We start from the raw sequence: 14,967 nt of genomic DNA, 5'->3' as shown, positions 1-14,967 counted from the left end.
TTACCAGGAGAGCAACACATACTAAATTCCCTTAATGAGCCACAAATCCAAAGGTGTGACGGAATTATAGAGGATATTTTTATTCATGTCATAACTGATATCAAGGTAAATTTTCAGAAAATACTTGAAGGATGGATGGATTTATGTTCCTGCTCAGGAAGGATATAAATGGAGTCTTCTTGATTTTGATCTCTGCAGCAAACAAAAGTCCGGACAGTATTATTTCATAGGTCTCTTTTTTTCTTAATAGGTAAAATAGCTGTTCACTACAGTAGTATTTACCTTTTTACCAGTTATGTTAGGATGTATAATAATAATTTGTTACATTTATATAGCGCTTTTCTGGGTACTCAAAGCGCTTTTACATATGGAAGGGGGCATCTCCTCAACCACCACCAATGTGCAGCATCCACCTAGATTATGCGACAGCAGCCATATTATGCCAGAACGCCCCGCACACACCAGCTTATTGGTGGAGAGGAGACGGAGTAATGAAGCCAATCAGTATATTGGAATGATTAGGAAGCCAATGGGCAAATTGGGCCAGGATGCCAGGGTTACACCCCTACTCTTTTTCTGTGGACATCTTGGAATTTAATGACCACAGAGAGTCCGGTTTAACGTCTCATCCGAAGGACAGTGCCTTTTGACAGCATAGTGTGACTATCCCTATACTGGGGATAGTCACATTAGCCTCACTAACACCTCTTCCAGCAGCAACTAGTTTTCCCAGGAGGTCTCTCATCCAGGTACTAACCAGGCTTAGCCCTGCTTAGCTTCAGTGGGCAACCAGTCTTGGGCTACAGGGTGATATGGCTGCTGGTTAATCCATCATGTTCTATTTTTTCTGTATCCCCAAGAAGCTCCAAATTACATTGTAAAATTGAATCTTTAATGTTCTCAAATGTATTAATAATCTGACATTTCTTGCACTCCTTCTAAATGACATCACTAATATAACTTAATTTGGAGGCCTTTACTTGTTTTGCAAGTAAAACAATAGAGGGTGAATGAAAGCTTATGAAGTTGACAGTTATGTCATGGTGGGTGTGATGAAAGTATATTAGTTTACCATTATGTTTGCGGTGAGTGGTAAGAAACCTGTTTCCGAATGCCTCAGAAGTTTGTTTTCTGTTTGAGCTAAGGTGCAGGACTGTAATACTGTCCTCATATGAATTCCTTCCTCGTCCCCTAGGCCATCAATGTGCAACGTGACCTGACCCGTACCTACACTTGTTTAACCATCCATGTCTAAGCACCTGCAGCAGGGCCAGTCACTGGCGACAGGATGACAGTGGCCCCCTGGGTTTGAGGGTCTCACAATAACCAGTGAGTTGATTGAGTTCACAACCCTGACCTCTCCACTACTCCTCTCTCTTTCTCTTTTCTCCTGTGCTGACTTCACAGCAAATTCATGACAAAGTGTAATGGCCTTCTCCCATGACCGCTGGCCGTTTAATTGATTTTTGGCACACAGGCACAGGAGATCTGAATTATCTGAGAGATTTACCAGGATAGATTAACAAGACTAAATGGAGAGTCGGTCTGTGTGGGATTTGTTTGTTGTATTGAAGGGCTGTGGCTGTCATTTGCATTTAATAAAATCTTTTGAATAGTGTGTTGTAGAAATGGTAAATAGAGCTACACATGAAAAGTCTCTTATGCTCATTAAGGCTGCATTTTCTTGATCAAAGATACAGTACTAACAGTTAAATTGTGAAATATATTAAAATAAAGAAGTTATTTTATATTATAATATTTTAAAATGTAATATTCCTGTGTGGGTGAAACTTTTCAGCAGCCAGAAATCAGAAATCATTCTAATATGAAATCATTCTAATATGCTGAATTAGGAACATCTTAGAAGAAGGAAATAATACCTCAAACTTTTCGGCAGTGCACAGTATAAAGTGATGTGACGCGTAAACAAGTGTGGTGTCCCATATTCACCCATCCAAGTGCACACACACAGCAGTGAGTATTAAACACACACACCCAGAGCAGTGGGCAGCCATTTTTGCTGTGGGGTTGGGTGCCTTGCTCAAGGGCACCTCAGTTGTGGGTAATGAGAGTGGAAGAGAGCTCTGTTCATTCACTCCCCCACCATTTCCTGCCGGTACTGACACTCAAACTCGCAGCCTTCGTGTTACAAGTCAGACTCTCTAACCATTAGACAACAACTGCCCCCAATAAAGTGTGAAGCCCAAGTATGGAAACCCATACTCGCCATTTAACCAATCCAAGTTAGTGCACACACATTAGGAGTAGTAAGTAGTGAACACACACACACTGTAAACCATGGACACAAACACCCGGAGCAGTGGGTAGCCATTTTGCTGTGGCGCCCGGGGAGCGATTGGGGGTTAGGTGCCTTGCTCAAGGGCACCTCAGGCATTTCTTGAAAACTTTCGGATTACCAGTCTGACTCTCTAACTATTAGGCCATGACTGCCCCCTTCGTGCCACTACTGTCCCCGACTGTAGCCAAAAATGAAAGTGTGAATTAATCAGATTGAAATCCATTTACTGTAATATCTAAACATGTAATTTAAGCACTGAATCCAACAGTAACTCCATCACTATCAGCAACAAGTTTAAATGCTTGAAATGATTGGCCGCTACTCTGCACAAAGTTCACAACTTTGACACTCATGCTCAGTTCCACTGTCAGTCGCACACTAAGCTCCCATAAGGAAGGACATAGAATCCCCCACTCTCCTTTGCACTACTTGTACAGTTAGTTTTTCTTACTGGCAGTTCTGTTCATAGTGACAATACACTTACAGTTTTTCTCCATTGGCATTTTTTGAAACAGAAATTACATTCTCAAAACTCTAAGATCATTTGGCAAAACAGTCTTACAGTTCAGCACAACACTATAGCTCACTTGCAAAAGCTCATATCTCTCCCAAAACAGTTCACTCATGTGTCAAAACTAAATTCCTTTACCAAATAAATAGTCAGTGCCACAGAAATGGCAAAGATCCCTCTCATTTGCTTTGGCTCATTTCTTGAAACAGACTGGACTTTCTCAACACACTTGGTGCTTTTGTCAAAATAATGTGGATGGTTCGGCACAACACCATGGTTCACCTGCAAAAGCTCATACCTCTCCCAAAACAGTTCACTCATGTATCAAAACTAAATTTCCTTCTCATTTAAACAGTCAGTGCCCCTAAAATGCTTTGTCCCTTTGGCATTGTGTAAGCACTGCAAGTCAAAATGTTTAGATGTTTTGTCACTATGGCAGAGGACCATTGAAATATCCCTCATGCCCACCTTTCAGTCTTAGCCCAGTCCTTCATTGGCAATGGTTACTGTACTGTTTTTGTCTAGCCAGCATAATACATTAAAACTGTAATGGGTCATTGTGTGGGACAATGTGAATTTCCACCGTTGCCTGCTCATCAGGGCCTGGTTCACTACTCATCCAAGGATGGTCATGGTGTTCCTACCACCTTACTCTCCTTTCCTCAATCCTACTGAGGAGTTTTTTCTCTGCTTGCAGGTGGAGAGTGTATGAGCATCGGGCTCAAGATCAGAGGTCCCTGCTCCATGCAATGGACGCTGTGTCTGAGGATATTACAGGAGATCATTGTAGGGGATGGTTGCGACATGCACTGTGTATAAAACTGAAAAAACGAAATAGGATTTTTAGGGTAAGAGTAGCCTCCAAGGTTTGACATCACACATTGCACTCATACTGCCAAGGAAATTGTAACCATTATCATTCACACACACATAAAGTAACTTCCATACATCAGAGTAAAAAGAAAATGTATACAGCATAATATACTGTAATATAAACACACAAACAAAAAACAGTGAAAATTATATGCAGCCTACAGTGCTGTAAATAAAGCTGGAGTTTCACAACTAACAGTTCTTCACTGGTCGCTGTCCTCACCCTCCCTCTCCTGGAAATCGTCCTCACCCTCCTGGCCATCCACAGGCTGCTGTCTGTCTGGCCACAGATTCTAGTCCACATCACAGCGTATATTCTCCTTTGCAATGCAACGAGGGAAGAAACAGTGTGCATGTCGCAACCATCCCCTACAATGATCTCCTGTAATATCCTCACATGCAGTGTCCATTGCTTGGAGCAGGGACCTCTGATCTTGAGCCCGATGCTCATACACTCTCCACATCCAAGCAGAGAAAAACTCCTCAATAGCTTTGAGAGTAAGGTGGTAGGAACACCATAACCATCCTTGGATGAGTAGTGTACCAGGTGAGTGGGCCACGGTGGAAATTCACATTGTCCCATACAATGACATATTGTGGTAGGTGAGGCCCTACGAGACCTCTCTCATTTTCAGGGTTCAAATCAAAATGAAGGCAGTCCAAGAAGATGAGAAGCTTCTGTGTATTGTATGGGCCAAGTCTGGGGATGTGAGTGACCACACCATTCTCAGATATGGCAGCACACATAGTTATATTGCCCCCTCGCCTCTTTCGTTAGTCAAGTTCTAGTTTCACCTGACTGTCAATTGCTGTAATAAATGTATCAAATGTTCCAAGGATTCATATATGGTATTCATGGTATTATGTTCTTGACTAATTTTGACAATTGAACAGACTATTGTGCACGTGATGACACTGACACGTTTTGGAGCGAACGACCATTAGACTGAGAATCAACAATCAGTTTAGATCTATTCACTTGAAAATTGTGCTAAATGTAGGCTACCTGTACTTAATCATTTGCAAAGATGTACTGAGACATTGAGACATGTACTTAGACATTTGCAATTGATGAGAAATTCAATTCTGTTGTGAACAATTGCAAAGTGGTTTGGAGATTTGTCCATGTTGTTTTGAGAATGTAATTTCTGTTTCTAGAAATGAGCCAAACCAATGGAGAAAAACTGTTATACAGGAGCAATCCCTCTAGTATGACCCATTAGAGCAACAATGGCATATTTTTTGCTTTTGTTACCAGCCCTATACTATACTACTATTGGCTACTATACCACCTTCTCCAATCGAGGAACTCATTGTTTAATAACATCCACTTTCATCCCCATATCAGTCATTCCATTATGTCACTCATCCAATTCTTCTATTGCATATAATGCATCTCATTTGTTTGCATTAAATAATGGCATAGAGTAAATGAGAAATGATGTGACCAGCACAAGACTTAAAAATGAATGGAACAGCCCAAATCTTCCCATTTAAAAAAAGTCCAAGCTAGCAGAACATTCTTATCCCAAATAAAAAATGAAACTTGCCATCGGAGAGCTTGTTGAAAATAACATCTTCAAGGCATTAATAATCCAAGATGGAGTCAACAGAAATTTGAACCTGCCACTCTCCGTTGAGAGTTTTATGGGAAGCAATGTTCCAAGACCGATCCCTATATGCTATCTCCTCACCACTGGAGTGTGACTGAAATCGCATGAATGAATCGATCAGGTTTTTTCTTTGAGGTACAATCCTCTCTCTCTCTCTCTTTTTTTTTGCACTCAGACTGAAACGTGCCACATGCTTGAAGTTTGGGAAAGCCATTTTGGACACAATGGTGGGCACTTAAAAGCCCTGGGAAATAAGACAGAGGTCAGAGTTGGCGGAGGGAGGTAGAGTGTAGCATTGGAAGTCAATATATGACAGTGGGTTAGAGAGAAGAGAGATGGAAGGAGGGCATGGGGTGTTAATAGAATGAAAGAATCAGCAGGATGAGCTAGCCAGTCCAGCATGCAGTGTTGACAGGTAATCATTGAATGTCAACCATGAGGAGGGAACAGAAGCAGCAGAACTCTGTCTTTACTGTTTTTAGTGTCTCTGATGGAGGATGACACAGTAATCCCACAGTGAAACTTGTGAAATGAGACAATGCTATGAGATGCCATCAGCTAAAAAACTCTATATGATAAGTTTGACATTCCTGAGCTAATTTACTCCAAGAAGTATTTTGTTAGTGTAGTAATGCGAATTCATGGACTCTTTCATCAGTTAGACCAGTGGCCAGTTGCATAAACTGCTTAGACTAGTCTTAAAAGTTTCTAACATTCTCATTTGAATTGGAAAATTACCTCTTGACTTGGTCAAACTAAACTCTTTTAGAAGTTGCGAGTCGAATCTCCTGTACTGAGCAAATTTCTATGATGTCTGTGAGTTGTTTCTGTAGTAGTGTGTTCCAGATTGATAATTTATGAGGTTTGGGATGTGGCAATGAGGCAGCTTACTATGCTATAGAACAAAACCAAATTCCTCTGACCAGACCAGGTCTCCTCCCTAAAGTATGTGTTATTGTCTGAGGGCAACTGTTTCTCTTATGTTTGTCCAACCTAAAACCCTCTTTTTCTCTCGCCTCTTTTTCAGCCCTGCTGGCTTCAGGACACTTCCTGGGAGGAATTTCCGCAGTGGATACTTCATCCAGCAATCGCCAAAGGGTTATCTGTTCTCATGGTCGGTGATGGTGTGACAGACACATCTTTCACGCTCTGATCTTCCCGAGGGGAAGCCACTGAGGATTAGCTGGCAGATGATGCATCAGAGGGAGGAGGAAAGGCCGTGTTTTTCTGCTGTCCCTGTGTCACAGAGAGCTTCTGAGGAGCATTCAGCTGCCAGCAGCATCAGCGGGCCTCAGCCATCCAGCTGTTCACCTCACTGCCACAGCTAAAGTGATGAGTCCCAGCCTTTCCTTTCAGGTAGAAACTGCCGTGTCCTCAGTCTTAATTGCGCCGTAGCCCAATTCCCCAGTCTGGGCTCAACCGTCTTCGAGTCTGTAATGGGTGGAAGTACAGTGTTGCGTGAGAGGTCTCTGCCAAGCTGCTTTTCCTCCTTTCCCTGTGCAACTAGAACTAATGAAGAGAAATAGCTGCCATTTTGGGTCCCTTTGCTCACTGCATGTCACTTAGAGGAGACATCTATTCATTCAATTATAAAACCGGTCCGACAAGGTGACTCAGCAGAGGTTTCTCATTGTGTAAAGTGTGATCAGTGTTTTAAAGCATTTTACCAGTACACCTGAGTATTTTACCAATGTAATATAACTTACCCATGTGCTTTACTGCACTCCAGGGGTTTGGCGGGTTAGTATGATGACTGCTCGTGGTTTTTTGGTGCTGTGAGCCAATCAGCATCATGGTGTCATTTTGGAATGGGTCATAATGTACTAGACTGCTTTTAAGACAGTGATTTTATTCAGAAATTTCATTAGTAGATGCTTTAAAAAACAAAATAGAATCTATCTATCTTATATATATATATAACACTTTAGTATAGGGAACACATATAAACTATTAACTATGATTTTTCCCTTAATAAATCTCCTGTTAATAGTTAGTGAGGTAGTTGTTAAGTTTAGGTATTGGCTACGATTAAGAATGTAGAGAAAGGTCATGCAGAATAAGGCATTAATATGTGCTTAAGTACTAATAAATAGGCATTATTCTATTAATATGCATGCTCTCTCACTCTCACTCTCTCTCTCTCTCTCTCTAATATATATATATATATATATTATATATATTATATATATATATATATATATATATATATATATATATATATATATATATATATATATATATATATATCATGTGATCTCAACATGGCTGTCCCCAATAGGTGACCCACACCATGTAAAATACAGCCACTTTTATTGGGCTACTGGTAACTTCATCTCATGTCCGTGCACATGAATTTAATTTTTTTTAAAGTACCTTTTTATTTTTTTTAGAAGTGTAACTTTTTAATGAGGGAAAAGAAGCTGAGTTCACCTTTAAAATATTAGTGTCAAGAAGACTTCCTTTTCTTTTTCTTTCTTTTATGATGCCAGCTTGCTATTACAGTGCAGGTAGAAGCTTATTATCAAGTTGTGTGCTTCCGTGGTTTTATGGACAAATAAGGAAGCAGAAATGACAGGTGGCGTTCAAAGGTTTTCTCAGCTTGTCGAACACAAGCCAATTGGACGCATTACTGTATGGAAATTGAAGTAAGGGGAAGGCGTCTGTGATACAGTAAACAGGATTAGGAGCTTTTGTTTCCTTTGCTGTCAGAGCTGGCGGTGTCCTGCAGAGAGAGATCTAATGTAACGAGCCTGGCTGAGGCTGCAATAGACCTGTTACAGACTGTGCTTTAGTGTCTGCTGTGGGAGTTGTAATCAAACGGTAATTACCAGGCCCACCTGTTTATAGACGGATCAGCTCGGATGTCCTGTCCCATGTGAAGATTTGGGGAGGATCAGTACTCCACATTTCGAATAGACAATGGTGTTTTTTTTTGTTTTGTTTTTAGGTACAGTGGTTCAAACGTCTAATTTTGCATTAGAGTTGTAAGTAGGAGTCTTTCTTTTTTTATGAGTATTTTAATGTTCTATAGGACAGGTGAGATAAATAGCACTCAGGTTGGGTGGACATGGTTGCTCAGGATTTTGAAAACTTGCACAATTCCTGTGTGGTTCAGTGACACTTATTTTTTGCCCACATCTATTAATTTATTCAAAAAAACATTAAAAATGCAATTAATACCTTCAGTGATTTGAATACAGAACCTGATTTCACCAAGTGCATTAATCAACATCTTTGTTAATCCTGGAAAAACATTTCAATCAACCAATCAGATTTGAGGGACAAGTTTACCGTTTGTCACGTTTTGGCTTACAACCAAGGTTAAGTGCTTCTTACATCTTTGTTATTCACCTATCATTTCCCTCTGATTTTAAGGTGATGATACACAGGGCAACTTTTTGAGCAATGTTGCAGTCAATGGGCAACCTGGTGAGACACAGGGCAACTAATTATGACAACGGAGAGTTGGCAGCAACCAATCTGAGAGGAGCAAATCTTTTGCCAACACAATAAATACTCAACTATTCAAATATTTTCTTCATTTTTAATAAATATAAATGCCTTTCTGATCTGCTTTGTGAAGGGAAGATAGAGAAGAGTGGGTTTGGCAAAAGGCGGATTCGAACCCAGGTTAATCGCTTCAAAAGCTACTTTTACGTACCACACGGCCTACGCCACTGCAGACATTACATAGAATGCGTCTTTTTAGTATTTTAACTGAAAACATACAATGGCTAAATTACAGCCTATGTACATTAAACTGGACACCTGTTGGCATTTTAAGCATTAAATGAGGTAAATTTCCAGCTTTGGGTTGACACATGACAATTTACCAGCATAAAAATATACAAGTTCACACTCCTTTTCTTCGCTCTCCTTCTGCTGAGAGGCTGGCATCTTGTTTGAATTTTTTCCGAAATCTCAAAGCCGTTCACTTGATCAGGCAGCTAGCATTCTGATTGGAGGATCTCAAAAAATTGCCCACGAATGATCTAAAGTATCCAGATAGAAATTTGTTGCTCATTCTCAATGGGAAAGTGCCCAAGCAACATTGCTCAAAAAGTTGCCCTGTATATCATCACCTTTAGGGATAAGTTATGGGTAGGGTTAGGTTTAGGGGTAGGGATATGGATAAGGATTCAGTTTTCAGACAGGAATGTTGTTCCAGAATCAACAAAATATGTTGACCCAACAGCCAAAAATGTTATTGTAAAACAACTGTGCTGATATTACAGTAATGATATAAGTAATGAATATAATAATAATAATAATAATGCATAAAACGTATTTTTAAGAAAACCTAATTCTGCATAATCTTGTTACTTTTTTAAAATGTTAAACATGTAAAATACTGCTGTATAATACTGCTTATTACATGCAGGAAACAAAGAGGAAATGATATCATAGAAGGGACCACTGACCATATGTGGTTATCAAGCACAAACCATAGCACATGTAGATGTAACAGAATGGTGAAAAGCCTTCGTTTTGATGTTGATGTGGAATTCACTGCCTCAGCTAATACTGATAAATTAATTCCCATGTGCTTCTTTGAAGATATATTTGAGCACATGACTTTTCACCCCAATCTGATATGTAACCCACCCAAACTGGAAAAACGTTCAGCCTGCTGACAATGTGTGCTTTTATCCAATTCAGCCGGACCCCTGCTTAGTGGTAACTAGGAGAGACCTGAATGACAAATTTGAACCCGTGCATATTTAAATTGGATGGTTTGTTACCAATTCATGGCAGTATAAATGAAAATCTGAATGAGAGTCCATGCTTTTGCCTGAAAGAGTTAACGTGTGTGCTTCTTGAGAAAATCTTGACTGAAGTGTCATGAATCCTGAAGCGCAGAAGCTTTCTCAGGTTCTTAAGACTGCACGCTGTGTTCCAGTCTGAGCCCACAAGCTTTGTTTGACCTAGTTATTCTAAAAAGCAGCGCAGGACTTTGACGCATTTGATTTCCAGTATGGCTGTGGCTGGTATGGCGGGTGACAGGCACATGCAAGAACGTGTGTCAGTATTCACATCCTCCCTACGGCTGACAGGTCACGGGGAAAAGGCCAAGTCCATCATGCTGAGGTTTTTCACTCTGTCTGTGAATGTTTGCTGGGCTATACGTAACCTTTTGTAAATCTTGACTGCAAATATTGAAGCTTTATGTTATTTGTGCTTTGTTTTTGCCAGAATGCAGGATTGTATATTCCTACACCATATTTATAGGTCTGTTTGTGTATATGTGGCATGTATGTAAACTATTTCCATAATTGGTCCTTTGACCATGTATTGAGAAAGAATTTTTTTTTTTTTTTAAATATTCTGTTATTTACTACTACAGTGTTTTGCTGAAGTACAGCTCTTTTAATTAATGTTACTTTAGAAATTATTTTGAAACAAGTGCTGCTCGGAGGGATTGTTAAGCAGATTTTGAGAGGCAGATGTTGTGTGTTGATTCTGAATGAAAGCTGACATACGGGTCAACATCACTCATTTATTCACTTAAATAGAAATGTTAAACTGAAATGTTTTCAAAAATTTGAATGAGCCAAGCTCCAAAGTCCCAAGCAACCAGCTCTAGCCTCTTCTAGAGGATATCTGTGTATACCCTTTTGAATATATCTAATTCTATCAAGACATTTACTTGTGGCAGCACTTAAAGGATAAGAGATCTTTTTTCACTCCGTCAAGGCTTCTCACCATATTCCTCTCAAATCAGATTTCCCTGCTACACTGCTGAAGCAGTGAAATAAAAATCTAATTTCCCCAAATGAAATCAACCAAAAACCAATTGGGAGCTGCAGGCTTTCCCTGAGAAATCACATCAGAATAATTCCACATTCCAAACACATATTTTAGTCTGATAGCAATTCATCCATCAATACACCCATTCTGTCTAGTCACCTCGAACAGATCGTCCACAGGTAATGCATTGTATTCCATCTCTGTAAGAGGAAAATCAATCAAAATTTTAATTTAGATAATACTGTAATACACTGGTCTATGCAGAGCTGTGTCCTATATATGAAACAATGATGCTATAAAATATAGAGATCCTCTTGCTGGGGGACTGACGCGAATGAATAACCTTGGTTTGTGCTGCCGAGCTGTTTAAATGAGTTACTTTCCCATTTCGGTTGTCAATGGAGAAGTTTATTACATGTGAGAGGCATTACGTGGATCCGGTCCATTGAATATTTGCCATTTAAATGGTGTGCATATTTCCATCAGTCAGTGCAGAGACGGTAAAATACGTTTATAGTTCAAGATCAGCTGCTTTAAAATGTGAATAGTACAAATACAATAGTGTACAACTGCTATCTTTGAATGTTTGCAAAAAAGTTCATTGTAAATCAGATATGCATTAAAATTCCCTCTCACCTATACACATGCTTGGAAAGTCAGTGATTCCAGAACTAATCCTTCACCCAGAGGATATGAATTACAGCGGCAAGGGACGGAATTAAATGAGTTGCAATAAAAAGGTGTTAATATCCTCAATTACTTCAGGGCTGAAAGACCCAATGCTCTGCCTGTGTTTACCGTGGTAGTTACCGCATCAGTGCGTGCGGCTTTAGTACCAAATGATCCTGATCGTGAATAGCACACGTATGCTCGATTTCACGTCCTCGAGGATTAAATGACTAGTCAAACGTATGCCGGTGATTAATGTAATGATTCCCAAGAGTTGTTTATCATGCTTGGCTGGTGTATTTGCTCCCTAACAGGTAAGAGAGCATTATCACCATTGTTTGCTTTGTTTTTGTTTTTGCAGGACTAAAAGTGGACTGGATGTCAATGGGCTGGACTATGATTCTAAAAGATGACTCTGGTGTAACGGGCTGGACATGGCGTGTTGGGAACTACCTGCTGCTCTCTATGTCTCTCATTGGAATGCAAGTGAGGTCGGACCTGGAATTTCCAAAGGACAGGCACTATACATGGAAAACGGGTAAGCGTGTTGTCTATGATGTCTACTCCTGTGATATGGAGATTTCTACGCTAGATCTCTTTTTAATGGCTTCGCTTTGATGTTTCTCCCTCCTGTTAGCATTACACAGCATCCATCCATCCATTCAGGATTTTATCTCACTCAAGCTCCGATAGAGTATTTATCAGGAACTAGCATAATAAATTCCTCCATGCCATTTCAACATCTCGTCATGTTTCTTTCTTCCATCTGATGTTAAATTATTACATTGCTGTCTGAGTTCAAAAAATTCTGTTTTCATATACCTTTTGTTCCAAACCCATCACATAGAGCACAAATGGAACTGTTTTGCGAAATGTTCAAGCTGCTCTTCTTTCTAACTAGGCTTATTTGAAAAATGTGCCTCTACTTATATTTTTTCGGAAAACTCCAAAAACGTACCTATACAGCTGAAATGAACACCAACAACTTTTTTCCTTTTTACTCAAATTATGATTTCAGGGGGAGATTATATTCATAAAGACCTATTTTCAGCACTGTTTAATGATAAAACTTTATTTAGTGGCCCAGAGTGAAGATTTAGTTGCATATGTGAGTGTTTTACTCGCATTGTAGAGGGTTGTTACATCACATAACTACATATGTATAGCTTTTCTGATGTGGTAAACTCGGTAGCTCGCCTAGTACAGCATTGCACTAGTCCTTTGAAAATGTTTTTATCTCACATTTGCTTTTGTTCACTCTGTCGTTTAGTGTAAGGTTTACTGTAGGTGTTGTGTTATTTTCAAATGTGATAGAGCATGAACCTTTTAGTGCCAAACACCAGACATTTCATTTCTGAATTGCCGCAATACGTACAACATACCTAAAATATAACATTGCCAGATTAATCTGTTTCGGATAAAACTGAACATCTTTTTTTACTGTAGCACCACTGGACACTTCACTTTGAAAGTGTCAAAGATGCAAAAAGCAACATAATATAATTTTGCAGAAATGTCATCATGAGCAAATTTTTCCAATGAGCCTGGGTTGTCTTTTCTGTACAATGAAATTGAAGTGACACCACAGCTGTTCTTGATTCCTTCCACTTTGATTTTAAGCATCATGGTCAATCTGCTATTTATTTCCTTTGTGTCACACTGACAAAAGGAAGTTAGACGGGTTTGAAACAACATGAGAATGAATAAATGATGACAGCATTTTTATTTTTGGGTGAAATATCCCTTTAATTGCATTGTATTGCCTCGGCGCTCTGTTTGCATGTGTCTTTCATCCGTTCCTTTTTTCTCCCCATTGAGAATCCCTCATTCACACAGCTCCCAACATCACAACGACACTGACATCTTATGCTGGAATGAAAAACTCTGCTGAGTTTGATCAAGGGATCCTGTGTGGAAGTGGGTCTGTTAGCATAATATATGCTCTAAGAAAGATTATCCATCTCTTGCTGAACAATGACAGGCCCTACTGCAGAGAACGTAATCACATATAATGATGTATATAGTAATCTATTCCTAGTCCTCAAAGCTGGAGTAATTACCTACCAATATGCCAAGCTCGAGATTTATGGGCTTTGCCAAGGCATTCTGAAGTAAGGCAGGATTTTTTACATGTTGTGCTCAGTTTCACAAACAAGGAAATCTGATTCCGACCCTTAATCTCTCGGGTTCTGTCAGAACAGGTCTGATTTTTCCCCTCGCTGCAATGATTGATTCCAGATAAGGACTTTTACCCTTGGCGCACACGACTTTCTGCAGCTGTTGGCTTCGAAATATTTGATAAATGAAACGCAAAGGCATTTGCATTCCATAAATGATTTAAAACACCCAAAGGTGATTCAATTTGAGCCTGATTGTTGTCCTAGCTTTGCCTCCAAGAAGCAGACCTGCAGAATGAAGCAAAAAGCCTTCAGAGTAACAAACGTAGAGCGTCGCTCTCAGATCAGCAGTGTGGAAAATGAAGTAATGAATTTAAACTCACTGCCTCAGATGTTTTCTCTGTCCCAGTGAGTGCGATTTTAAACCTTTTTTGTACACAAAGGCCTCATTGGCTTTATGATCAGCGCTTTCATGTGCTTCTCCTCAGCGTGGCGATGATACGACTCAAAAGATAAAGAGATTGATGAACTACACTTGAAAAGGCCCGTACGCAGAAAGAATCTAATCAGATCATCGCGAGCGAGGCTGTGACATCTCTACTGAGCAGTGACGGCTGATAAATATCGCTTGGAAAAATGAGAAATCACATCACCGAATACAATCTAACGCTTTCTGGTGCGAGTAGCACCGACGACAGGCATTGTACGTGCATCTGATAGGTCTATGGCCATTAAGATGAACATAAAATTTTTATGGAAAGGATTATCATGTGGTCGGACCAATTAGCAAAGCCTTACAGAGCATGAGAGATTTCTGGTGTAAATTATTAATGACTTGATTATAAAGTCAACTCAGTTCCACTTTGCAGTTTGAATTATTAGGTTGTAGTGATGGTTACTCTGTGAGGTACTTGTTTTTATCATGTAGTTGGTGACAATGTTTTAGCACCAGTCTTTAGCTAGTCAGCATCTCTGTAAATTTCAAAGTCTGGAAAACATTGGCTTTTTATCGGATCATATGGCTTTATGCTTGTAGTAATTGGTGGACTATAATTCTTCAAGCCATATAACCACAGGCAGCGCTGAGTTCAAAAATCATTTGGTACTAAATGTTCAACTGTTATAGGTGAAACCGTT

The 14,967-nt window shown here is 39.7% G+C and overlaps 1 protein-coding gene across 2 annotated transcripts in view; it reads left to right on the top strand.

The window, feature by feature from the left end:
* Positions 1 to 14,967, top strand: part of thsd7ba (thrombospondin, type I, domain containing 7Ba) — a 350,089-nt gene that overhangs the window by 140,730 nt on the left and 194,392 nt on the right. For both annotated transcript variants that reach the window (XM_067409173.1, XM_067409172.1), the window contains exons 3-4: positions 6,324 to 6,652; positions 12,075 to 12,251. In XM_067409173.1, the coding sequence (XP_067265274.1) occupies positions 12,092 to 12,251 (160 nt within the window). In that variant the 5' untranslated portion in view covers positions 6,324 to 6,652; positions 12,075 to 12,091. The remainder of the gene's footprint in view (positions 1 to 6,323; positions 6,653 to 12,074; positions 12,252 to 14,967) is intronic.

Source organism: Chanodichthys erythropterus, chromosome 14, assembly GCF_024489055.1.
Source record: "Chanodichthys erythropterus isolate Z2021 chromosome 14, ASM2448905v1, whole genome shotgun sequence".
NCBI lineage: Eukaryota > Metazoa > Chordata > Actinopteri > Cypriniformes > Xenocyprididae > Chanodichthys > Chanodichthys erythropterus.
This window is presented reverse-complemented; position numbering and strand designations above follow the sequence as displayed.